The following is a 26937-nucleotide window of genomic DNA, read 5'->3' as shown; positions in this document are numbered from 1 at the left end:
AAGGACTTTCTGTATGTCGGTCTGATGATACAGAGAGTGAACAAGAAAGTGATTCTGACAGAGATGTAAATGCACTCACTGGGAGATTTGAATCTGCTGAAGATTCAAGTGATACAGATAGTGAAATCACTTTTGATGAGCTTGCTATATCCTATAGAAAACTATGCATCAAAAGTGAGAAGATCCTTCAGCAAGAAGCACAACTGAAGAAGGTCATTGCAGATCTGGAGGCTGAGAAGGAGGCACATGAAGAGGAGATCTCTGAGCTTAAAGGAGAAGTTGGTTTTCTGAACTCTAAACTGGAAAACATGACAAAATCAATAAAGATGCTGAATAAAGGCTCAGATACGCTTGATGAGGTGCTACAGCTTGGAAAGAATGTTGGAAACCAGAGAGGACTTGGATTTAATCCTAAGTCTGCTGGCAGAACAACCATGACAGAATTTGTTCCTGCCAAAAACAGCACTGGAGCCACGATGTCACAACATCGGTCTCGACATCATGGAACGCAGCAGAAAATGAGCAAAAGAAAGAAGTGGAGGTGTCACTACTGTGGCAAGTATGGTCACATAAAGCCCTTTTGCTATCATTTACATGGCCATCCACATCATGGAACTCAAAGTAGCAGCAGCAGAAGGAAGATGATGTGGGTTCCAAAACACAAGACTGTTAGTCTTGTTGTTCATACTTCACTTAGAGCATCAGCTAAGGAAGATTGGTACCTAGATAGCGGCTGTTCCAGACACATGACAGGAGTCAAAGAATTCCTGGTGAACATTGAACCTTGCTCCACTAGCTATGTGACATTTGGAGATGGCTCTAAAGGAAAGATCACTGGAATGGGAAAGCTAGTCCATGATGGACTTCCTAGTCTGGACAAAGTACTGCTGGTGAAGGGACTGACTGCAAACTTGATCAGCATCAGTCAGCTGTGTGATGAAGGATTCAATGTAAACTTCACAAAGTCAGAATGCTTGGTGACAAATGAGAAGAGTGAAGTTCTAATGAAGGGCAGCAGATCAAAGGACAACTGCTACCTATGGACACCTCAAGAAACCAGTTACTCCTCCACATATCTATCCTCCAAAGAAGATGAAGTCAGAATATGGCATCAAAGATTTGGACATCTGCACTTAAGAGGCATGAAGAAAATCATTGACAAAGGTGCTGTTAGAGGCATTCCCAATCTGAAAATAGAAGAAGGCAGAATTTGTGGTGAATGTCAGATTGGAAAGCAAGTCAAGATGTCCCACCAGAAGCTTCAACATCAGACCACTTCCAGGGTGCTGGAACTACTTCACATGGACTTGATGGGGCCTATGCAAGTTGAAAGCCTTGGAGGAAAGAGGTATGCCTATGTTGTTGTGGATGATTTCTCCAGATTTACCTGGGTCAACTTTATCAGAGAAAAATCAGACACCTTTGAAGTATTCAAGGAGTTGAGTCTAAGACTTCAAAGAGAAAAAGACTGTGTCATCAAGAGAATCAGGAGTGACCATGGCAGAGAGTTTGAAAACAGCAGGTTTACTGAATTCTACACATCTGAAGGCATCACTCATGAGTTCTCTGCAGCCATTACACCACAACAGAATGGCATAGTTGAGAGGAAAAACAGGACTTTGCAAGAGGCTGCTAGGGTCATGCTTCATGCCAAAGAACTTCCCTATAATCTCTGGGCTGAAGCCATGAACACAGCATGCTACATCCACAACAGAGTCACACTTAGAAGAGGGACTCCAACCACACTGTATGAAATCTGGAAAGGGAGGAAGCCAACTGTCAAGCACTTCCACATCTTTGGAAGTCCATGTTACATTTTGGCAGATAGAGAGCAAAGGAGAAAGATGGATCCCAAGAGTGATGCAGGAATATTCCTGGGATACTCTACAAACAGCAGAGCATATAGAGTATTCAATTCCAGAACCAGAACTGTGATGGAATCCATCAATGTGGTTGTTGATGATCTAACTCCAGCAAGAAAGAAGGATGTCGAAGAAGATGTCAGAACATCGGGAGACAATGTAGCAGATGCAGCTAAAAGTGGAGAAAATGCAGAAAACTCTGATTCTGCTACAGATGAATCAAACATCAACCAACCTGACAAGAGACCCTCCATTAGAATCCAGAAGATGCACCCCAAGGAGCTGATTATAGGAGATCCAAACAGAGGAGTCACTACAAGATCAAGGGAGATTGAGATTGTCTCCAACTCATGTTTTGTCTCCAAAATTGAGCCCAAGAATGTGAAAGAGGCACTGACTGATGAGTTCTGGATCAATGCTATGCAAGAAGAATTGGAGCAATTCAAAAGGAATGAAGTCTGGGAGCTAGTTCCGAGACCCGAGGGAACTAATGTGATTGGCACCAAGTGGATCTTCAAGAACAAAACCAATGAAGAAGGTGTTATAACCAGAAACAAGGCCAGACTTGTTGCTCAAGGCTACACTCAGATTGAAGGTGTAGACTTTGATGAAACTTTCGCTCCTGTTGCTAGACTTGAATCCATCAGATTGTTACTTGGTGTAGCTTGCATCCTCAAATTCAAGCTGTACCAAATGGATGTGAAGAGCGCGTTTCTGAATGGATACCTGAATGAAGAAGCCTACGTGGAGCAGCCAAAGGGATTTGTAGATCCAACTCATCCAGATCATGTATACAGGCTCAAGAAGGCTCTCTATGGATTGAAGCAAGCTCCAAGAGCTTGGTATGAAAGGCTAACAGAGTTCCTTACTCAGCAAGGGTATAGGAAGGGAGGAATTGACAAGACTCTCTTTGTCAAACAAGATGCTGAAAACTTGATGATAGCACAGATATATGTTGATGACATTGTGTTTGGAGGGATGTCGAATGAGATGCTTCGACATTTTGTCCAACAGATGCAATCTGAATTTGAGATGAGTCTTGTTGGAGAGCTGACTTATTTTCTGGGACTTCAAGTGAAACAGATGGAAGACTCCATATTCCTCTCACAAAGCAAGTATGCAAAGAACATTGTCAAGAAGTTTGGGATGGGAAATGCCAGCCATAAAAGAACACCTGCGCCTACTCACTTGAAGCTGTCAAAAGATGAAGCTGGCACCAGTGTTGATCAAAGCCTGTACAGAAGCATGATTGGGAGCTTACTATATTTAACAGCTAGCAGACCTGACATCACCTATGCAGTAGGTGTTTGTGCAAGATATCAAGCCAATCCCAAGATAAGTCACTTGAATCAAGTAAAGAGAATTCTGAAATATGTAAATGGCACCAGTGACTATGGGATTATGTACTGTCATTGTTCAGATTCAATGCTGGTTGGGTATTGTGATGCTGATTGGGCTGGAAGTGCAGATGACAGAAAAAGCACTTCTGGTGGATGCTTCTATCTGGGCAACAATCTTATTTCATAGTTCAGCAAGAAGCAGAACTGTGTGTCCCTATCTACTGCAGAAGCCGAGTATATTGCAGCAGGAAGCAGCTGTTCACAACTAGTTTGGATGAAGCAGATGCTCAAGGAGTACAATGTCGAACAAGATGTCATGACATTATACTGTGACAACTTGAGTGCTGTTAATATTTCTAAAAATCCTGTGCAACACAGCAGAACCAAGCACATTGACATTAGACATCACTATATCAGAGAGCTTGTTGATGATAAAGTTATCACACTGGAGCATGTTGACACTGAGGAACAAATAGCAGATATTTTCACAAAGGCATTGGATGCAAATCAGTTTGAAAAACTGAGGGGCAAGCTGGGCATTTGTCTGCTAGAGGAATTATAGCAGCTACTGCTATCTGAACGTGCTCAAACGTCTCACTTAACATTAATAGCACGTTCACTACTAAGCCAAAACAAATTCGACCGTTGCTTCACACGTCCCTCTACATTCTTCATTCAAATTTATATTTTCGTGGCATTCGTGTTTTCACCAGCATTTCCCAATAGCTCTCAGAAATTCACGAAACCATTCCAAAAGCTCTGCTTCTCCATGGCTACCTCACCAAAAGAAACTTCAGCTTCTGGTTCACCCTCTGTACCATCATCTCCGCACCAGGGACAACCTGAATTCAACATCCAACCCATACAAATAATTCCTGGTCAAGCCCCTGTTCCTGAGAAACTGGTTCCCAAACGACAACAGGGAGTAAAAACTGCTGAAAACCCTAGCCTTGCAACAAGTCCTAGGGAAGTAGACCCGGAGATGGATAAGAAGATCCGCAGTATTGTGAGTAACATTCTGAAAAATGCTTCTGTGCCTGATGCTGATGAAGATGTTCCAACATCTTCCACCCCAGATGTTGCTGTTCCTGATGTTGATAAAGATGTTCCAACATCTTCCGCTCCAAATGCTGAAGCCCTCCCTTCACCCAGTGAAGAGGAATCAACAGAAGAAGAAGATCAAGCCACAGAGAAGACCCCTGCACCAAGGGCACCAGAACCTGCTCCAGGTGACCTCATTGACCTTGAAGAGGTAGAATCTGATGAGGAACCCATTGCCAACAAGTTGGCACCTGGCATTGCAGAAAGACTACAAAGCAGAAAGGGAAAAACCCCCATCAAGAGGTCTGGACGAATCAAAACTATGGCCCAGAAGAAGAGCACTCCAATCACTCCTACCACATCCAGAAGGAGCAAGGTTGCAATCCCCTCCAAGAAGAGGAAAGAAATTTCCTCATCCGATTCTGATGATGATGTCGAACTAGATGTCTCGACATCAAAGAGGGCCAAGAAATCTGGGAGAAAGGTGCCTGGAAATGTTCCTGATGCACCATTGGACAACATCTCTTTCCACTCCATTGGCAATGTTGAAAAGTGGAAATATGTGTATCAACGCAGACTTGCGGTTGAAAGAGAACTGGGAAGAGATGCCTTGGCTTGCAAGGAGATCATGGACCTCATTAAGGCTGCTGGACTACTGAAGACAGTCACCAAGTTGGGAGACTGTTATGAAAGCCTAGTCAGGGAATTTATTGTCAACATTCCCTCTGACATAACAAACAGAAAGAGTGATGAGTATCAAAAAGTATTTGTCAGAGGAAAGTGTGTTAGATTCTCCCCTGCTGTGATCAACAAATACCTGGGCAGACCTACTGAAGGAGTGGTGGATATTGATGTTTCTGAGCATCAGATTGCCAAGGAAATCACTGCCAAACGAGTCCAGCATTGGCCAAAGAAAGGAAAGCTTTCTGCAGGGAAGCTAAGTGTGAAGTATGCAATCCTGCATAGGATTGGAGCTGCAAACTGGGTACCCACCAATCATACTTCCACTGTTGCCGCAGGTTTGGGTAAATTTCTGTATGCTGTTGGAACCAAGTCCAAATTTAATTTTGGAAACTATATTTTTGATCAAACTGTTAAGCATTCAGAATCATTTGCTGTCAAATTACCCATTGCCTTCCCAACTGTATTGTGTGGCATTATGTTGAGTCAACATCCCAATATTTTAAACTACACTGACTCTGTGATGAAGAGAGAATCTCCTCTATCCCTGCATTACAAATTGTTTGAGGGGACACATGTCCCAGACATTGTCTCGACATCAGGGAAAGCTGCTGCTTCAGGTGCTGTGTCCAAGGATGCCTTGATTGCTGAACTCAAGGACACATGCAAGGTGCTGGAAGCAACCATCAAAGCCAACACAGAGAAGAAAATGGAGCTGGAACGGATGATCAGAAGACTCTCAGAAAGTGGCATTGATGATGGTGAAGCAGCTGAGGAAGAGGTAGAAGCAGCCGAGGAAGAAGAAGAAGCTGCTGAGGAAGAGGAAGATGCAGCAAAGGATACAGATTCAGATGATGATGATTCTGAAGCCACCCCATGACCATCAGACCTTTACTTTTGCTTTTTACTTTTACTAGCTATAAGGGCATGTCCCTTTGAACAATTGATTGTTATTGGTCTGTAATATTTGCACATTAATTTCATGCATTCTACTTTTGCCAAATTTATGTCTAAAAAGGGGGAGTAGTAGTATGTATGTATTATGCATGATTTTGAGTAGTAAGATACTATGTATGCAATAGTAGTAGGATACGATGTATGCATGATTCATGATTTTGAGGGGGAGACAAACTGCTGCTGCTGATGATGACTGGTGTAAGCTACTAGCTGATAGAAGATGCTGCAGTAAGAGCATGGAGACAGGGGGAGCAGAATGGTGATGTCACATGAGATGTCTTGACATCCTGAAAAGACTAGTAGCTGATAGAAGATGCTGCAGTGAAAGAGCTTTGAGACAGGGGGAGCAGAAAGCTGATGTCACGTGAGATGTCTTGACATCCTGGAGAAGACTTGTAGATTTGCAACTTGAAGAATTTCCGCTGTGCTTGATTACTCTGATAATGAAAGTTGCTGATCCCACTTGCATAACTGCTCGTACCTGCTCAGGAAGTGTCTAAGTATGTTTTAGACAAAATTTGCCAAAGGGGGAGATTGTTAGTGCTTAGCTCTACTGAGTTTTAAAAGATTGGCTAAGATTTTGTTAAAACATAAGCACTTAGACAATGAAGGAAAGCTGGAGCTGCTGCACATGATGTCCAACGTTATGTCAAAGAATAAGATCGGGCTGCACAATGCACAAGGCAAGATGAAATGTCAAATGAAGAATTGAAGCTGCAGAATTCACGATGTCGGATACAATGTCCAGGACATCCTGCTCGAAAATACTGGAATTGCTAAAAGCATTGAAGCTGCAGGATCCACGATGTCGGATACAATGTCTAGGACATCCTGCCCGAAAACACTGGAGGTGCTGTACAATGTACAAGGCAAGATAAAAGTCAAATGAAGCTGCAGGATTCACGATGTCGGACACGATGTCCTGACATCCGGCCCGAAAATACTGGACACATAAATCTGTTATCTCTTTAACAGATTATGGTGCAGTTAGCAACAGATTAGACGATCTATCTTTAGGAACGAATTAAAAGATAATTAAAGTTCGAATTTCAAAGTAGAAGAGTTCGTTCAGGGATTAAAGATTAAAGATAAAAACTAAAAGATCAAACTGTATCTTTTAGATCTTTAAGTGCAGATTTTCAGGAAAATGATAGATCTCATCCAGCACAAGTAGTTGCAGCCCAGAAACGCACACTGCTATAAAAACACGGAGGCTGCACGAGTTCTGTACCAAGTCCGGGATTGAAGAGTTATTTTGAGAGTTTTGGGACTTGAGTGTTTTGTGAGCCACCTTGATGGTACCCTAACATCAAGTGTTGGACCTGAGTGTGTAGAGTTGATCTCTTGTGTGTAGAGTTGATCTCTTGTGTGTAGAGTTGATCTCTTGTGTGTAGAGTTGATCTCTAGTGTGTAGAGTTGATCTCTTTTGTTCAGAGAGCAATCTCTGGTGTGTTTTTGAGTTGATTGTAAACACGGGAGTGTGATTGAGAGGGAGTGAGAGGGGTTCTCATATCTAAGAGTGGCTCTTAGGTAGAGGTCGCACGGGTAGTGGTTAGGTGAGAAGGTTGTAAACAGTGGCTGTTAGACCTTGAACTAACACTATTTTAGTGGATTTCCTCCCTGGCTTGGTAGCCCCCAGATGTAAGTGAGGTTGCACCGAACTGGGTTAACAATTCTCTTGTGTTATTTACTTGCTTAATCTGTTCATACAGTCAAATATAATCTCCACGTTCTGAAGCGTGATGTCGTGACATCTGGTACGACATCTGTCCCCAGTATCAGAATTTCAGAATATATATATATTAAGATATCAGTACCAGGGGTACTATAGTTACAAAAGAGTTAAAGAAAACGTAGTGGATCCACCTGCCAAGCTACTCAGCTTGTGGAAATCCACCCACTCAGGAGGTTACATAATCAGGCCCCTTGGCTTGTGAACCCTCCTAAATTACATCCCCACCTTTAAAACCCATCCTAATCTGCTGAAAAGCATATTGGTAAATTGGTGGACCAGTAGTTGTAGTGAATACTGAAGTCTTTCTCCGATGCTCTAAGCCACGACCACAACAAGAACAGAGCATGATCCATTAGCTTAGCAGCGTTAAATGATTCATTCGAGAAAAGGATCTTATTTCTGTGCTGCCATATTGACCACGTTAGTGCTACCCACCAGCACTTCCACCTATTATTTCTTTTTCCTCCATTCATCCCGATTTGATGCTGCAAAAAGTGGTACCTAGGGATAATGGGGAATGCCCCTACTATTCCAGTCCATGCTAGGGATTCCCACCATAGAGCTAGAGATTTGGGGCAGTTGAAAAAGAGATGTGCTGCGTCCTCCTGCTGAGATCTGCAAAACGGGCATAAACTGTCGTTTATCTCTATTTGCCTCCTTCTCAGATTAGATTTAGTCGGCAATCGATCCTTGATGAGTCTCCACACAAAGATTGCAGCTTTGGATGGGATTTTTAATTTCCACAGGTTCTGCATTGCTTCATCCAGATTGACACCCATTGAGCTTTCTTGTAGCATGTTATAGGCACTCCTTGTAGAGTAACATCCATTAGGCTCTGCTTCCCACGTCCAGGTATCAGATATATGTCGCTGTATAGTAATGTGAGAGATTTCTTCCAGAAAGCCTGCAGCGGATGCGATTTCATTATCAAATAAAGCCCTTCTCCATGAGAGATTCCATTCCCATGAGGATTCATTGAAATTTCCCACCTGCTGGATGAGTTGATGCTGCTGAAGAGATATCCTATACAGCCTTGGGTATTTTATCTGTAGAGCCTCTCCATGTCCAGCCCAAGAATCCTCCCAGAATTTAATTTTATCCCCACATCCCACCCTCCAAGTAATGCCATCTTGGAGGATAGGATTCAGCTGTTGGTCTTGTGTAACCTCCATTATATCTTTCCACCAGGCGGACTCGTTATTCCCTCTCCTGCCTTCCACCAATGACCTCCAACCACCATACTTGGAATCCAATATCTTGGACCATAGCTTGTTGCTTTGCTGGAGCATGTCCCACCTCCATTTACCGAGAAGAGCCTTATTGAAAGCCCTTATGTCTTTTATACCAAGGCCCCCTCTTTCCTTTGGGAGGCAAACTGTTTTCCAGTTCACCCAAGGTATCTTTCGCTGCTCCAAACTACCTCCCCATAAGAATTTACGCTGGATTCGGATCAGCTTCTCTGCTACTTTCTCGGGCAACCTGAAAAAAGATAAAAAATAGATAGGGATGGAGGATAAGGTGGAATGGATAAGGGTCACTCTCCCCCCATATGATAGGTGCCTTTGTTTCCACCTTGCTAATTTGTTCTCACACTTCCTAATAACCGAATCCCACAGCTGACCACGCCTTGGGGTAACACCAACAGGAATGCCCAGATATGTGAAGGGAAAAGATAAAATCCTGCAGTTCAAGAATCCCGCAGCTTCTCTGACCCACTGATCAGGTCTGCCCAATGCACCAAAATGGCTTTTTGCAAAATTTATTTTAAGACCAGAGACTAGTTCAAATCCTCTCAGAATTGATTTTATAACCTTGACATTTTGCATGGTGGGTTCCCCGAAAAATATAGTATCGTCCGCGTATTGGAGGGTATGCTGTCTTTACCAACCAGAAATTCAGAAAACAGCTTTTCATTTACTGCTTTTCTCATAAGGCCAGTTAGACCTTCAGCAATAATGTTGAAAAGCAACGGTGCTAGTGGGTCTCCCTGCCTCAGACCTCTATGGGGGGCAAATTCAGCAGTTGGGCTCCCATTTACTAAGACCGAAATGGAAGCAGATTTAAGGCAAGCTTGGATCCAGCAAATCCATTTATTACAGAAACCCATTCGGGACATCATATAGCTAAGAAAACTCCAGGAAACCGCATCATAGGCTCTCTCAAAATCCACTTTGAACAGCATACAAGGTTTTTGCCCCCTTTTTGCTTCCTCCACCACCTCATTTGCAACAATAACACTGTGTAGCAGCTGTCTGCCTTCTATGAAGGCAGATTGTCTCTCGTCAATGATGTTTGGCAGAATTTTCTTCAACCTGCTTGATAAGAGCTTGGCCACAATCTTGTATATGCATCCAATAAGGTCAACTATTAATAAATACAGAAGAAAGCAATTCTCAAGTTATAGAAGAAGCCAAACAGCAATGGTGTCTTGCGAAGATTTTGGGTGTACAAGCTGCTGATACAGAACAAGAAAATGGTATTCACAGCTTTGCTAATATGGAGTCTAGGGACAGGAAAGAGGCTATGGAGTTGGGGAATAGGAATATTCTTCGATGAATATCCTATCATACAACATTAGAGGGCTAGGTAGAGGCATTAAATGGGCCTCTATCAGGAAGTTGGTGGGGAAATTCAAAATTGATCTGTATGTCTTCAAGAAACTAAGAGGGAAGCTATGGATGAAGCTTGCTGCCAATCTCTGTGGGGCCAATTTGATGTGGCTTGGGAATGGCAGCTTGCTGTCAATGCTGCTTGGGGGCTCCTTTGTGCTTGGAACCCTAATACTTTTCAGGTTGACTCTCGGGTTATTGACAAGGATTTCATTATGCTAGGTGGGGTATGGCTGCCTGATATGCAAAGGCTGGTTGTGGTTAACATATATGCTCCCTGTGACCTCCTGGGAAAGAGACAGCTCTGGCAGAACCTAAAAAATAAAAAGATCCAATCCCAAGACACATGTTGGTGTCTTCTAGGGGATTTCAATTGCATTAGGCACCCTTCAGAAAGAATGGGATGCAATCGCAGCAGCTCTGATAACAACATTATAGCTGAATGTAATGAGTGGATTGCTGAATTAGAAGTTGATGATATACCTTGCATGGGAAAGTCTTTTACCTAGGTCAGGCCAAATGAAACTTGTAAAAGCAAGATTGATAGAGTCTTGGTTAGTGATGGGTGGTTAGATAAATGGCTAGATAGCTCCCAATGTAATCTAGAGAGGAACTACTCTGACCACTGCCCTATTATTATGAAATCTAAGAGCATCGACTGGGGTCCAAAGCCTTTCAAGGTTTTTGATGCTTGGCTCAAGAACAAGGAGTACCAGAAAGTGGTGAGGGACTGTTGGGCTGCCAACCAGCTCTTTGGGTGGGGTGGATTTGTCTTAAAAAATAAGCTCAAGATCTTAAAAGCTAGACTGAAATTATGGAGTAAAGAGAATGCAGCAGACATGTGTAACAAGATGAAGCAAATTCAGCAGGATTTGAATGATTTGGAGAATTCTATGCCATCCCAGCCTTCTGTCCAGCAAGTTCAGCTGCTGAAAAAGCTTCAAGCTGAGCTTTGGGAAAAGGCCAACATTTATGAATCCACCTTGAGACAAAAGTCCAGAAGCAGATGGATTAAGGAGGGGGACAGCAACACGAATTATTTCCACAAATTGATTAACCACAGCAGGAGAAGAAATAACTTGAGAGGGTTGACAATTGACAACTCTTGGGTGGAAGATCCTAACCTCATTAAGGCTGAAATCCTTCAGCATTTTCGGAGAAGATTTCATGAATCCCAGCTGCATAGACCTAACTTGGATGGAGTCTCTTTCAATGTTTTAACCCATACTCAGAGGGATACATTGGTTGAACCTTTTAAAGAAGAGGAGGTGCGATGTGCTGTGTGGAGTTGTGGGAATGACAAAAGTCCAGGGCCAGATGGCTTCAATTTCAGATTTATTAAACACTTTTGGGAGGAATTAAAACCTGAATTTCTTAGGTTTATATCAGAGTTTTATGTTAATGCTTCTTTCCCTAAAGGAAGCAATTCTTCCTTTATTGCTCTGATACCTAAGATAAAGGATCCCCAGGTTATTAGTGATTTTAGGCCTATTTCCCTCATAGGCTGCATGTATAAAGTTATCACTAAATTGCTGGCTAATAGGATGAGAAAGATCATGCCTCAGATTATTGATGAAAGGCAGTCAGCATTTATTAAAGGGAGACAGCTGCTACATGGAGTCTTGGTGGCTAATGAAGTGGTTGAGGAGGCTAGGAGATCTAAGAGACCCTGCATGGTTTTCAAAGTGGACTTTGAGAAGGCCTACGATTCTGTTTCTTGGCAGTTTCTTCTATATATGCTCAAAAGAATGGGATTTCATGAGAGGTGGATTAGGTGGATCAGGGGTTGCCTCACTTCAGCTTCTATATCTGTCCTTGTGAATCGCAGTCCTACTGTTGAATTCAAACCTCAAAGAGGGTTGAGACAAGGGGATCCTTTGGCTCCTCTTTTATTTGATCTAGTGGCTGAAGGATTGACAGGACTCATGAGGGAAGCAGTGTCAAATCAATGCTTTACAAGCTTTTTGGTGGGGAGCAATAAGGTGCCTGCTGATGTTCTCCAATATGCTGATGATACGATATTTTTTGGAGAAGCATCTATGGCAAATGTCAAAACTGTGAAGGTTATTCTCAGGAGTTTTTGAGCTGGTTTCTGGATTGAGAATTAATTTTGCTAAGAGCAAATTTGGAGCTGTTGGTCAATCTGAGGAGTGGTGTCTTCATGCTGCAAACTATCTTAACTGTGCTTTGCTTCAATTTCCTTTCTGTTATTTAGGAATTTCGATTGCTGTCAATCCCAAAAAAAGGGTTGTGTGGGATCCTGTAATTAGGAAATTTGAAGATAGGTTGAATAGGTGGAATAAGAGAAACATATCCATGGCTGGCAGACTCACTCTTATTAAGGCTGTTTTAACAGCACTACCTTTGTTTTACTTATCCTTTTTCAGGGCCCCTAAAACAGTCATTAATAGGTTATCTTCCATTCAAAGACAATTTTTGTGGGGAGGTAAACCAGAAGAGAAGAAGATTGCATGGGTATCTTGGACACAATGCTGTGCTTCTAGAGATGTAGGAGGCTTGGGGATCAAAGATTTGAGAATTTTAAATAATTCTCTACTAATCAAGTGGAAATGGTTCATGTTTCACCAACCACACCAGCTGTGGAATAGGATCTTAATTTCTAAATATCAGGGGTGGAGAGGATTGGATCAGGGGCCTCACAAACAGCATTTCTCAACCTGGTGGTCTGACCTAAAGGCACTCAATCAAGACCATAATATGACTGTTGTCTCTAAACAATTCTGCTGGAAGATGGGTAGGGGTGATCAAATTTTGTTCTGGGAAGATGCTTGGGCTGAGGATGGAATTCCACTCAAAGATCAATTTTCAGATTTATATTCAATTTCCTCTCAAAGAAATCATATAGTGTATGGGATCCTTTTCTGAAAATGGATGGGAATAGAATCTTCTTTGGAGAAGAAACCTGTTTGATTATGAGATGGGAATTGCTTCCAAGTTCATTGATCAAATTGCAATGACTAGGTTAAATAGCAACTTCAATGACACCTGGGTTTGAAGAGCTGACATTAATGGCAACTTTTCTACTAAATCTGCCTATCAAGTGCTAAAAGATGAGCAGCCTTCTGAGGTCTAGTACTTGGCATTCCAGCAACTATGGGATATTAAAATCCCCCCGAGAGCCTTGTCCTTTGCCTGGAGGTTGTTATGGGATAGACTTCCCACTAAGGATAACCTGGCTAAGCTGCAAATTCAAACTAACAATGATTTGTGCCCTTTCTGCCACAGCAAGTCTGAGTCTGCTTCCCACTTATTTTTCACTTGTGACAAAATTCAGCCTCTGTGGTGAGAATTCTTATCCTGGGTGAAGGAAGACAGAACCATCAATTGTAGACCAATGGATAATTTTCTCCAACATGCACCTACTGCAGGAACACAGGCTATTGGTAGAAGATGGAAAATCTGGTGGTTGGCAGCTACAAACTCAATCTGGAAAGTTAGGAATGATATCATTTTTCAGAATCAATCCTTTGATATCTCTAAATTGGCAGATACCATTCTTTTCGTTTTGTGGACCTGGCTGAAGGGGTGGGAAAAGGACTTCACTGTCCCTTTTACACAGTGGTCCTCAGCAATGTCTTTAGTATTTATTTAACACTATTAGGAAGGGCAGGTTTTATGTGTTGTATTTTGATGGGTGCCTGTATGGCTAATCTTCAGATGTAATTTCTCATTGTAACCTGTAGTACCACTGGTACTTCTAATTATCAATATAAATTATCTTTGCAGTTCAAAAAAAAATGCTAGTTAAGGCCTCCTTTTTCTGGTAAAGTATTACTAATAGTTACAAGGAAACTTTGATGAAAGGTTTTTATGGGAAATCATAAAGCTCTATTCAAATCAAATCATGCAGATTTCTTCCGAAAGGAAGCCTGATGCTGGGAAACAAAGTTTTGGCAAAGGACAGCAGGAAAGGAAGTCATCAAAAAAGGGTTCGAAAGCAGCTTCACTTTCAAGACCTGTGAGTTTTGGATGTTCTTTTTTTTTTTTTGGATGTTCTGATGTTCCTATTGTCAGTATTGTTCACTAGACAAATCATTTGCAGTTCCTATTGTCAGTATTGTTCACTAGACAAATCATTTGCAGTGATGTTGATATTGGTTGTTAATGTAGGTGATTTGCATTTGTAATGACCTATATGCACCTGCCTTAAGACCATTACGTCAGGTAGCCAAGTAAGTTTCTAATTTAGATAACTAATCTATGACATTAATGTTCTATGTCTGAACCTTCCTTAAATATTCTATACTACCTTAAATTGTTTTTCTCTTTTAATTAAATTTTCATGATTGTTTGCCACAATTTTAAAACTTTGCCAGATCAAAATCTTATTTGCGTGTTGATTTAGTTTGTGTTAGGATATAAGGATAAGGGAAAGTTAGTTAACATAATTAGACTATTGATTAGTTAGTTAAGGGGTTAGTTAGTTAGATAAAGGGGTTAATTAGATATAAATAGGGGAAGAAGGATAGGGGAGAGGGAGATTGTATCATTTGTAGATCAAGCATAAGCTCTTTGTGAAAGGAGAAATCCTTTGTGAAGAGAATCCCTTGGAGGAGAGTTTTCTCTCTTGTTTTTTGTTCTTTTCTTACTAGTCAATAAAATCTTTTATTTTGTTTCTCATTTCAATGCTGGTTCCTAACAATTGGTTCAACTTGCTGGATCCGAGTTGCGTGATGGAGAGCAGAGTGAGTGCTTTTGAGAAATTGGCCAACGAGTATGGAAAGGTGATTACAGACCTAAAACCAGACATGGATCTCATAAAAGAAAGATTGCTGGACATGAGGCAAATCAAGGAATTACTTCTTGAATTCAAGAAAGGAAAGCCACCTTCAGATGGTGGGGGAAACTCGGTCAACAGAGACAAGAAGCCGGAAGAGGAGAACAGTGACAATAACAGGTCTAGTGAGGACAGTGAGGAAGAGGAACCCAATTCTTGTGGGTTGCACCATCAGTCTTGCAAAATCAGCATTTCAGAGTTGAAGCTTGGACACGGCTAAAAAGTTTAGAAAACATTCTTGAGGTTAAAAGGGAGGAAGGCATGGAGGAGCTGCCCTCTGAAATGAAGATCAAGAAAACCTTGAGGGAATTAAAGAGATCAAACAAATGCTACAATTGTTGATCAAGAAAAGGGCATCAATCTTGAGTTCAAAAAAGAGGACAAATAACCCATGCAAACAGTATCGACTTTGCGGTTGGGTGTGTGGGTAACAAAGTCACAGCAAGAGAGTGATTTAGTAAAATCCCTTGAGGGTTCTGCCAATGAGAGAATTGGCGCCCATTGTGGGGAGGAGCTTGGTGTCGAAGACAGACTCGAAAACCATTGATGCTGAGACGGTAGAGGAGATCAGGATGGAAGAGTCTGGTAATTTGCAACAAAAAATGCAGGAACAAGAAGGGAATTTCTCAATTATCATCAAAGAATCTCATTCCTGGGTAGCAAATGTCGTTGAAGTTGAGGGTGATAATGGTTTCTTTATGAAACCCACAGCCATGGAAATTGGGATTATATGGAGACTGATTGCGTCTACACCACCACCAGACCCACCGGATGCAAGCTCACATACGACCCGTAATGGGTTGTCATCACCAGAGCTACAACTTCTCAAGGAGATAGATGGGTCTTCTTTGTTGACAAAGCTAAGGGATTTTGGCATGCTAGCCAAACTGCTATACACCAAACCACTTGTAACAACTAGTGGAAAAGGGCCATTTTGATGTTTCAAAGGATATCTTTACACAGGTTCAAGAAGCTGCAAGTGGTAGTGTTCAATGTTGTTAAATGGCGGCCATGGTGGCGTCACGGCGGAATTGCGTAGCGGTTTTTTGAAAAAAAACGCCACTAAATAGCGGTGGCGTGGCGGGTTGTAGATGGCGGCGAGGTGAAAAATGACAGATTTTTTTTGTTTTTTGTCCACGGTAGGAGTTGGGCTGACCCGACCCAACCCTACCCGGTAATTCATTCAAAAGCTTAGCCCTCCCCTCCCATGCACCTGTTAATCAAAACGCAGCCCTCCAACCAAAAGCAAACCAGCCGCACCCTCCTCCCTAGCACCCAACATTCATACCGCGACCCAGCTGCACCCAGCCGCGACACCCTCTGCAGTCTGCACATAGAATGCAGCCAACTTCGGCAGGAACGGCGGCGCGAGCACCGACAGGAACGGCGGCGCGAGCATGGGCCAGGAACAGCGACTAGCACCCCCATGAAGGCAAACAACATCGCGGGTGAAGTGGTGCCCTTCAGCTTTTATTTTTTTTTTAAATTTTGTTTTTGCTGTTTGACATCCCTTTTTTCTGCCTGCAACTTTTTTTTTTCCTTTTGCTATTTGACACCCTCTTTTTACTTTTGACAGTCCCATTTTTTCCTTTTGGTAATTGATTATTGTATGAACTCATGAAATATTTTTAGTTTATTTGAATGCAATCCATTGTTTTTTTCAATTTCAATGACTTTATATATATGTATTTTTTTTTGTCCGCCATGACATCTGCCATTTTCCGCTACGCCATCCGCCATATTTTTATGGCGGATTTTTGGCTTTCCGCCACGAACCGCCATCTGCCATTAACAACATTGGTAGTGTTTTTGTCTAGATGTGTGATGTGAGGATAAATCTGGCGCATGTTTATTTTGCTCAGGGAAATTTTACTTTGGCTGTGAAAATATATCAAAATTGCTTGCAGAATTTTTATTATAACACATACTCTCAAATACTTCAATCTTTAGCTTGTACACATTATGAAGCTGAACAGTGACAAGGCTGGACAAAAACTCTACTAATAGCCATCCATTTGGCATCCTCAAACTATAATTTAAGGTTTGATGCAGGGGTTGAAATGCAAAAGTTTTCAGCATCAACACTACAAAAGGCAAAGAGGTTGCAGGTGAGAGCAATTGTTGCTGAGCTGCAAAATCTTGTTCGTGTATTTAGTCAGTTGTCTGCTGCTTCCTACCTACATATTCATGGGTTTGATGGAAACAAAATTAACACATGTTGGATACTGCAACCACTTACTTTTCGCTGCTGAAGTTCTTCGGGAAGCAATTGAGCGTGAAGAGCAGGAAGTACCACAGAGACAAGAACTTGCTCGTCAGGTTGCATTGGTGGAAGAAGCCCAGCGAAAGGATGAAGAGCAAAGAAAATTTCAGATGGAAAGGAGAAAACTTGAGGATGTGTGTGATTTTAGTTTTCAAATTCCAACCATGAGGACAAGGTTGATTTTTAGGAGGGGTGTATTGTTAGGATATAAGAAGGGAAAATTAGTTAACATAGTAAAACTATTAATAAGTTAGTTACTACATTTAGTATCTTGATTAGTTAGTTAGATAAAGGGGTTTATTAGAGATATAAATAGGGAAAAAAGGATAGGAGAGAGGGAGATCTTATCATTTGTAGATTGAGCATTAGTTAATTGTGAAAAGGAAAATCCTTTGAGAAGGGAAAACCCTTGGAGGAGAGTTTTCTGTCCTATTTTCTATTTTTTTTACTACTAGTCAATAAAATCCTTTCTTTTCTTTCTCATCTCAATTCTTTGTTCCTGTTCCTAACAGTTTCCCTATAACCTTCAACCCAATAGTAGCAACTGATGTCTTATCTCGCTATTTGAGAAACTTTGATGGCAAACTTTTGTTGGAAATCAATACCTAAATTTCAAGAGAATCATGGCATCATGTTAATTGGAAGGATTATTGTCAACTATTTTATTTTTGTTTCATTCCTAGTGAATTTTGGGAATATTTTTTGTTATTTTTTTTTTGTTTTCTTCTTTTTATATAATGAATCTTTGCACTTATGAAATAATAGAGATGAAACTATTTTCTTCATGCTCATACTTTCTATTCTTCTCAAGCCTTTGCAACTTGATTTCAAGTCTACATGTTCTAGTTTTTCCGTAACCACCACCCACCTCATGTTGCCAACTAGTGCCAACTGTAGGTGGCCAAGCCCAATGCTCATCATCCTACCTACAACATTGCTCGATTGTTGCTTCTAACAACTTGTTTCTGGCTTTGGCTTAGGAGATGCTTACGTCCAGCAACTGCCATCAGCCAAACCTCACCCTATTCAAATTTATTCGTTCCATTATTAGGAAAGTTAAACTGTTTCTTGCCTTTGTCTGGAAAAAAAAAATGAAAGAATGCATTGATGATTGGTTCTTAATCCATTTACTTTTAGATGCGGTTTTGAATATAGCTTTTGTTAGAAAGGAATTTATTGTGCTGTGTTATTACCACACACAATACCTTTATTTATAATAAGAATTGATACATCATAAGGGAAACCTAATAATGAAGATTAAATAAGGAAATCCCTAATTTTAGCTATACAATTAAAGCATATCAATCATATCCTAATTGTATATTTCACACTACCCTCAAGCTAGAGCATTGTCACATAATAGTTTGGTATGTTGAACGTCTCCAAATTTTATCTGTTGGAGAAGTTGCCTAAGTGATGTGATCTTAGATGCAGCTGCTGCCATGACACAATACTCAACTTCGGAACTAGATCTAGCAACGGATTTTTGCTTCTTGAACTTTTGCCAAAGCCAAGTGGAATCTGCCTCTCATCTTTTCTTTTCTTGCAATAAGATTATGCCACTGTGGTGGGAATTTACCTCTTGGGTCAACGAAGCTAGAGTCATGCATTGTAGGCCTGTGGATCACTTCACTCAGCACCTCTCTTTGGCTGCTTCGCAAGCTATTAATAGAAAGTGGAAGGTTTGGTGGGTAGCAGCCACAGTTTCTATTTGGAACTATAGGAACGCCATGATTTTTAAAAATCATCAGTTTGCCATTTCTAAATTGGTGGATGATGCAATTTATCTTACCTGGTCTTGGTTGAGGCGGTGGGAAAAGGACTTTGCCATTCCGTTTAATCAATGGTCATCTTCTATGTCCTTTGCCTTCTCCTAGTCTGGGAAGGATGGGTGGTTTTTTGTAAGGTCTCTAGTTGGGGAAGCTTGTGTAGTTTTTCTTTATATCCTCAGCCTATGGCTTTCTTTTTGTATCTCTGTAGTACCTCTGGTACTATCCTTATTTAATATCTAATATATGATACTTTTGGCCGTTCAAAAAAAAAAGTTTCCTCCAATAAGGACACAATATCTAGACGTGAAACTCCTGTTTGATGGTCATCCTGCCCAATCAGCATTAGAGTAACAAACCAGGATACTTGAGTACAATCATCAATAAAAATGACAAACCAGCGGGCCCCAGATATTTGGAATGTTGGATGGACCCCAAACATCACTATGTACCAAGGAAAAAGGAATTGACATTCTTTTATTACAGATAGGAAAGCTAGCATGTTTGTGTTTAGCAAATTCACAATCATCACAATGAAACACTCCTATGTCTAGTCCTTGAAACAAGCTAGGAAACATAATTTTTAGAGACAAGTGGCCTCAATAACAATAACTTAAGGAGTAGGCGGGGGGGGGGGGGGGGGGAGGGGGGAGGGGGGAGGAGTGAAGCAACCCACTTGAGATTTCCACTAACTTTGTAAAAATCATTTTTACAAATTCTGAACACTCGAGGGATCCCTTTCCCTTGTGTTCAAGAAACTCACAATTCAAGAGACAAACAACCTCTTGATCTCAATAAATCTTTAAAGAAAGTACAAATGTTTTTCTCTCTTTTAGATAAGAAGATACAAGATGAAGTTCTTAGAAGAATCCTTAATTGATTTGCAAGTGTTTGGATAATGATTTGTTTTTGAGAGGATAAGACAATAAGGTTTTGAAAAACTCTCTTAAAAACTTTCGTAGATAAGTCACATATTTATAGGCCTTGGTGGTTTTTCAAAAACTTATGAAGGGATGTGACTTTTCAGAGTAACTTTTAAAATTTTCTCATTGGTAATTGATTACAACTCTTTGTTAATCGATTACACAGTTATGTAATGAGGAGTCATGACTTTTCAATTTGAATTTTTGTAATTCCGTTACTGGTAATCGATTACAGACAAGTGGTAATCGATTACCGCTTTCAAATTTTAAACTTCAAACTTTCTGAAAAAGCTTTTAAAATAGTTTTGCTTCTGGTAATCGATTAGAATGCCTGGTAATCGATTACCAGTGGAAAATGCCTTTTTCAGAAAATGTTAAATTATTTTAAAATCAATTTGAAAACTATGTTGTGAGGTCAAATCTTTGCAATCACTAAGAGACTCTTTTAACAAAGATAGACTAAGACTTAGCTTTCTTCTTGATCTTTGTTTTCTTGGTCTTGATTTGGACTTGAAATAAAACTTGTGTTTCTTTTGTCTTGGCATCATCAAAACCTTCATACACATACATTCACAGTACTAAATGAAGGGTGACCTAAACGATAGTGACACAACCATATGTCTTTATTGTGGGAAGGAAGTTACTCTGACAACAAAGACAATGGAAGTTGACTCTTAGTGCTACATGTCCCACGAGCTTCCTTAAGAAGGTAGAGCTCATTTTCCTCCGTAGTAAGTCCAATCATCTTCCCCGTTCCCTGATCCTGAAATTTGCATAGGGTGGGAGAGAATGTCACTAAACATTGTAAATCCGTTGTAAGTTTATGAATGAAAGCAGTTTGACAGATAATTTGGGCACATGTAAAACATCTTTCACAATTAAATCCAGCAACTGTAATAAATGTGTCATCTGCACTTGCAATTTTTTTATTGCTAGGACAAGGTCTATATGGGATAAATTCAGTAAAGGAATGGTCATGTGATTTGAAGCTCCAGAATCAACAACCCTTGTCCCTTGTGCAATAGATTGTAGAATGCTGAGATCATAGGCTTGGGAAGTACCTGAGAATGCCAAGGAAGAACTACCTGTGTTTGTGGGTTTGACTAAAGTCTCTAGGACTTTCCTCAATTTTTCAATTTCTTCTGTATTGTAATTTGTAAGGGGTCTAGAAGGAGTGCCCGCTGCAGCACCTGACTGAGCTAGGCGGGCTTGTGTTGGTTCTCCTCGTTGGGTACCTTTGGTGGTCCTATTTCAGTTCGGATTTGGAGGCTTACCATGACGTTTCCAGCATTTGTCTTGGGTATGTCTTCACTTCTTACAAAAGGTACACCATAGAGAATCCTTGTTCTCTCCTTTGTCGATCTCCATCTTGGGGGCTACACCTCCAGGTTGACTGTTCTGCCACTGATTTAGTCCAGTCGAGAACTTATAGATTTTGTCCTTCTTGTAACGTTTGAGTAAATCAGCATCTTCTGTGCATTTTGCTTCAAATTGTTCATAATGGTCTAAATCCAGCCAAAGATTCTGCAGAGTCTAGGCATACTCACTAACGGATCGGTCTCGTTGTTTGGTAGTCACGATCTTCATCTTTATTTCATAAATTTGAGCAGCATCACCAACCTTGGAATATTTTTGTTTACAGCTATCCCACACATCCTTGGCGGTCTTCATGAACATGCAAGCATTGCTCACCTCTGGCATCATGGAATTCCACAGCCTCGACATACTGCATATGCTTCATTCCAGGCACCAAAGATATTGTCTGTGGATTTTGGGGCATCTATCACAGTAAGATGATTCAATTTGCCCTTCCCTTTTAGAAAGTTTGGACAAAGTGAGACCATTTGAGGTAGTTTTTTCCATTGAGACGACGGCTGGGTTGAATATTTTGTAGCTCAATAGTGCCGTTATTTTTAGCTTGACCGGGATTATTGGCTGCTGCAGACATTCTCAGTTTTGGTGGGTGAGATTCAAAGGTGTGGAGGGTGTTTTAGGGCAGAAAAAAATTGCTAATATAGGCCGTCAAAGGGAGGAGAAAAAAACAATACAGGTCGCGTAGCGGAAGAAAAAAATGTGTGGTAGTGTAGGCCACGAGTTTACATAGGCTCCCACAGATTTTGGAGCACTGATACCATGTCAGAGGATAATTTTCTGATTCATATAGATAGAAGAACATGTGCTCTTAAATAGAATACAAGGTAATCTAAAAAAGGAAACTCCTAAAGTAATGCTCATCATTGTGTCCACGGTCAATTCCTATAATTAAGGGTCAATGATTCATGGTCATAAATACAAAATATGCAGCTAATCAAATCTCCTAATTATGGTATTTAAATCCTATCTATAAAAGGAAATAAAATATATAGTGGGATTCTGACAAGAGGTTTCTTTTTGTTACAACTTGATCCTTTATCCCTAAATACTAATTTTATCTCAAGCTAATATTCCTGCCTTTCCTGTTTGCATCAATCCTTCTGTTATTTGTAGATATGAATTTATATATAATTTGATTTCTTTACAAAAACTTTTGCTCCTTGACAGGGTTCATATATTTGTTCAACCAACGGTTAGTCGTGTGGTAAACAGGTGACCATTAGCTTGAAATAGTTCATACTTCATACATATCTAGAATGGGTTCAAGTTTACTTATGATATCTATGCCTACTTAATTTATTTTCTAATTGTTGACATACTTGATTACTCTTTGGTTCCAATTATTTTTGGGGGCTGGTCTAGAATACCCCATTTTAAAATAAATATCGTTTTAGTGTGTTGCATTTTTTTTTGGAAGGCAAAAATATAGTATTATTAATATATAAACATAACAGTACCAGAAGTACTGAGTATAACAAATACAAGACACTGAAAGTGCCACCTTCCAAAACAATACCCAACAAAAAAAACCCACCACGAAAGGAAATATTACAAGTTAACCAAAGGACTCCGGAAGATTGGTAGACCAATGGTTAAATGGAATATTGAAACCTTTCTCTGTAGCTTTAAGCCAAGACCAAGCATGAAATAAAGCATTATCCATCACTTTGGGAGGTTCAAATGGGGTGCCCTTAAACAGGAGGGAATTCCTGTGCTGCCAAATAGTACTAGTTAGAGCAATCCACCATACACACCATCTACTGTGATTCCTCTGTGCCCCAAAGCCATCACAGAATTGAATAAAATGTCTAGCTGGGTCATCTGAGAAAGCTCCTGTAATCTGGGTCCAACTCATGAATTCCCACCACAGCCCTATAGTCATTCTGCAATGAAAAAAGAGATGGCCAGCCTCCTCCTGGTGATTTCCACAAAGAGGACACATAGTATCCTGTAGAACCACATTTCTCCTGAGCAAATTAACCCTGGTAGGGAGTCTATCCCTAAACAATCTCCATGAGAACATCTCAGCCCTTGGGGGGATTTTAAGCTTCCTTAGAATCTGGAAATTCCTACTGTGCTGACCAGGGCTATTGGTAGGTAACAAGAGCCTATATGCTGACTTGGTAGAATAAAGCCCAGTAGGGTCAGCTTTAAGGAAATCCTAAATTTTTGGAAAAAAATGACAATAGGACTAAATTATCCCTTTTTCTGGTAGTATACTATATGAAAGAGGAATAGTTATTAAGAACTAGTATAGAGGGAGGACAGAGTTAGAAAAAGGTAACAAATGTTTTCCTGGTATTGTAAAATGATAGAATTTGGAATTGGAACAAAAAGTTATGCCAATACAACACTTCATAATGTAGGATGTACGATGGATTCATTTGATGGTATAGATATTACTTTAACTTGAATTACATTTGATTTTATTAAGAAAATATGTTTAGTCACATTTTAATTAATCCTTTGCTTTAGCCACTTATCAATTTAACAACTGTTTATGTATGCATTATAATGATTTATAATTATAATGAGATTGACTGTGTGCACATCCAAAATATGAACCTTCTTAGAAATTCGTACTGATATCTCAATCTTCACCAGAAACATCTGCCAGAAGTTTACTATTGTTGTTTTAGATATGGGAGAAGGACGAGAGGATTAAAGAGACTGAATATGTTGAGATTGATACTGAGTTGTTATGATAGGATGTGTTTAGATTTTCAAAACATAAAGCATTAACCCTTATTCATATTAATACTAGATCGAAATCCTAATTTAACAAGGTCACAAATCATGAAATATAAGAAAACACGGAAATTAATTCCAAGAGATAATAAGGAAATAAAAGGATTCATTGTTAGAGATAATTTATGATACTCTAAATTACTATAAGATACGGGAGGATTATGAGCTCACTGTGGTGGAGGATACGAGTAGCATGGGCACGAAAATGAAGAGCTATCGGAACAATAGCTGGTTCCCTCCATCACCTTTATCGACGCAGCCAAACACCCCAGCTCTCCCCGGCGACGGCACTCCTGGGCGTAACTCCGGCACCGATGACAGTGACGGTGGCTTTGACGACACGGACGATGGTTTTCCTAATCACTGGAACAACCTCCGTTCGTCCCAACCTCGCCGTGACCATTAGGTAAAATCCCTTGGTCGTTCTCCTTCGGTCCGGTCCATCAGTGACACGGATGACGTGGACCACTCCAAGGTGGTCAATGGCGGGAGATACCCAAGAGTCTCGTGTGGTGTGGATTCCGAACCCCACAACGGTCACATTACCCAGAGTGGTAATGCTTTTATTAATAAGGGAGAAAGACAAAACTGGGCTAGCATGAGTATAGCAAAATCACCAGAGAAAAGTAAAGGAGTAGAGGAGGGGCAGACGGCACAGATTTATATGGAGAATAAGGGAAGTTCAGACATAGATACAGAGGGGGACAGGGAGGTGTTTCGGCCTCTTGAGAATGACCACCCACATAGGGCTGACATGCCTACATTGAAGAAATGTGGAGTCAACTTACAATCTGGTCAACACTATGTAAAGGAAGATATAGGGGAAATGGGCCAGAAGTTAAAGGGCCCAATTAAGTCAGCCACAAAGGTATATGTTAGAAGAAAGGAGGTGCTGTTAAGTCATGGAAAGGCCCAATACCTTCAAGGACCAGGTGTGGAATCAGATTCAGTTCCAAAAACAGATTGCATGCCAACAATTCAAGGGGATAAAATAGAAAAGCAGTGTGCTTTAGTAAGAGAAATGGGCCTCAGTTTCGGGAGAGATGATAAGGATATCAAGGAGATTATGCTAGACATGGATAACAGAGACAATATGGTGGCAGCTGAGATGGGAATTAACAAACAGATAATATGATCATTCTTTCTTACAATTCCAGAGGTTTGGGGAGGGGGATTAAATGGACAGCTATCAGAAGGACCATTTCAAAATATAAGGTGGATATTGTTTGTATCCAAGAAACTAAAAAAGAGTGCTTTAATAAAGAAATATGTCAATCCATATGGGGAGATTCATCTGCATCTTGGGACAATGTACCTTCTGTACAGGCTGCTGGGGGGTTGCTATGTCTATGGAATAATTCTGTTTATGAGGTGGAAAGGAGGGTGAAAGGTAGATACTTTCTAATGCTTGAAGGTAGGTGGACTAATAATAATCAGAGGATGTTCCTAGTGAATGTTTATGCCCCTTGTGACCTTGCTGGGAAGAGAGCTCTTTGGGATGATCTGAAACAGCTTAGAGCTTCTAATTCCCCTGGTGCCTGGTGCTTTTAGGGGGATTTCAACAGTATTAGAAGCCAAGATGAAAGAGTTAGTTCCTCTAATCGAATTGCTGATCCCTTGGGTATCTCAGAATTCAACCAATGGATATCGGAAATGGAGCTTCAGGAGATTAAGTGTGTTGGCAGTAGCTTCACCTGGATTAGGCCTAATGGAAGTGTGAAGAGTAGGCTTGATAGATTCTTGGTTTCAGACCAATGGATGTCTAATTGGCCTGATAGCTGTCAACATGTCCTCCCAAGGGACTTTTCTGATCATTGCCCAACCATCTTGCAAACTAAGATGCTGGATTGGGGCCCTAAGCCTTTTAGGGTAGCTGATTGGTGGATACATCAAAAGGGTTATCAAAGAGTAGTGAGGGAGGCTTGGAGTAGTGCTCAGCAGGGGGGATGGGGGGGAGTTGTGCTCAAAAATAAGTTGAAGTACTTGAAAGAGGTCATAAGGCAGTGGAGTAAAGATTATGGGTTCATAAATGATAAGGGGATTCACAAAATCCAGAAGAAGCTCAATGAAGTGGAGGATTTAGCATCTAATAGAAGTCTATCCGAGGATGAGATTAAGGCTAAGAGAGATTTGCAGCAAGAGTTGTGGGAGGTCTCAACTGCTTATGAATCTTTATTAAGGTAGAAATCTAGAGCTAAATGGCTAAAAGAAGGGGACAACAACTCAGCTTATTTCCATAAAGTCATAAATTTCAGAAGACATTATAATGGTCTTCAAGGAAATCTCATTCATGGTGAATGGATTCAGAACCCCAATGATGTTAAGAATGAGGCTGTGAATTTTTTCCTCAACAGATTCACTGAGCAGCAGCTTTTTAGATCCACCCTTGATGGAGTACAATTCTCTTCAATAAACCAGGAGCAGAGGGAGGAATTGATTGCTCCTTTCTTGGATTTAGAGATCAAAGAAGCAGTGTGGAGCTGTGATGGGGACAAATGTGCTGGACCTAATGGATTCAACTTCAAATTCATTAAAGAATTTTGGGGAATGCTGAAAACTGACTTCAGAAGATTTGTAGATGAATTTCATGTGCATGGCAGCTTCCCTAGAGGCAGTAATGCTTCCTTTTTGGCTCTAATTCCCAAAATTAAACATCCTCAGGCATTTGATGATTATAGACCAATCTCCCTGATTGGGTGTATGTACAAGGTGATAGCTAAGTTATTAGCAAATAGATTGAGACATGTGATATCTGGCCTTATTGATGAGAGACAGACAACCTTCATCAAAGACAAACACATCCTTCATGGCATACTAATTCTCAATGAGGTGATTGA

The 26937-nt window shown here is 40.6% G+C and overlaps 1 protein-coding gene across 2 annotated transcripts in view; it reads left to right on the top strand.

The window, feature by feature from the left end:
• The window catches only part of LOC114402956 (chromosome transmission fidelity protein 18 homolog), an 84528-nt gene that overhangs the window by 22103 nt on the left and 35488 nt on the right, over window positions 1-26937 (top strand). The window contains exons 8-10 of one of the 2 annotated variants that reach the window (XM_028365665.1): window positions 14097-14204; window positions 14357-14418; window positions 22520-22564. In XM_028365665.1, coding sequence (XP_028221466.1) covers window positions 14097-14204; window positions 14357-14418; window positions 22520-22564 — 215 coding nt within the window. The remainder of the gene's footprint in view (window positions 1-14096; window positions 14205-14356; window positions 14419-22519; window positions 22565-26937) is intronic. The other variant, XM_028365666.1, reaches the window with a different exon arrangement.

This window comes from Glycine soja, chromosome 20 (assembly GCF_004193775.1).
Source record: "Glycine soja cultivar W05 chromosome 20, ASM419377v2, whole genome shotgun sequence".
Classification (NCBI taxonomy): domain Eukaryota; kingdom Viridiplantae; phylum Streptophyta; class Magnoliopsida; order Fabales; family Fabaceae; genus Glycine; species Glycine soja.
Note: the sequence above shows the minus strand (reverse complement) of the source record. Positions and strands in the feature narration are given on the sequence as shown.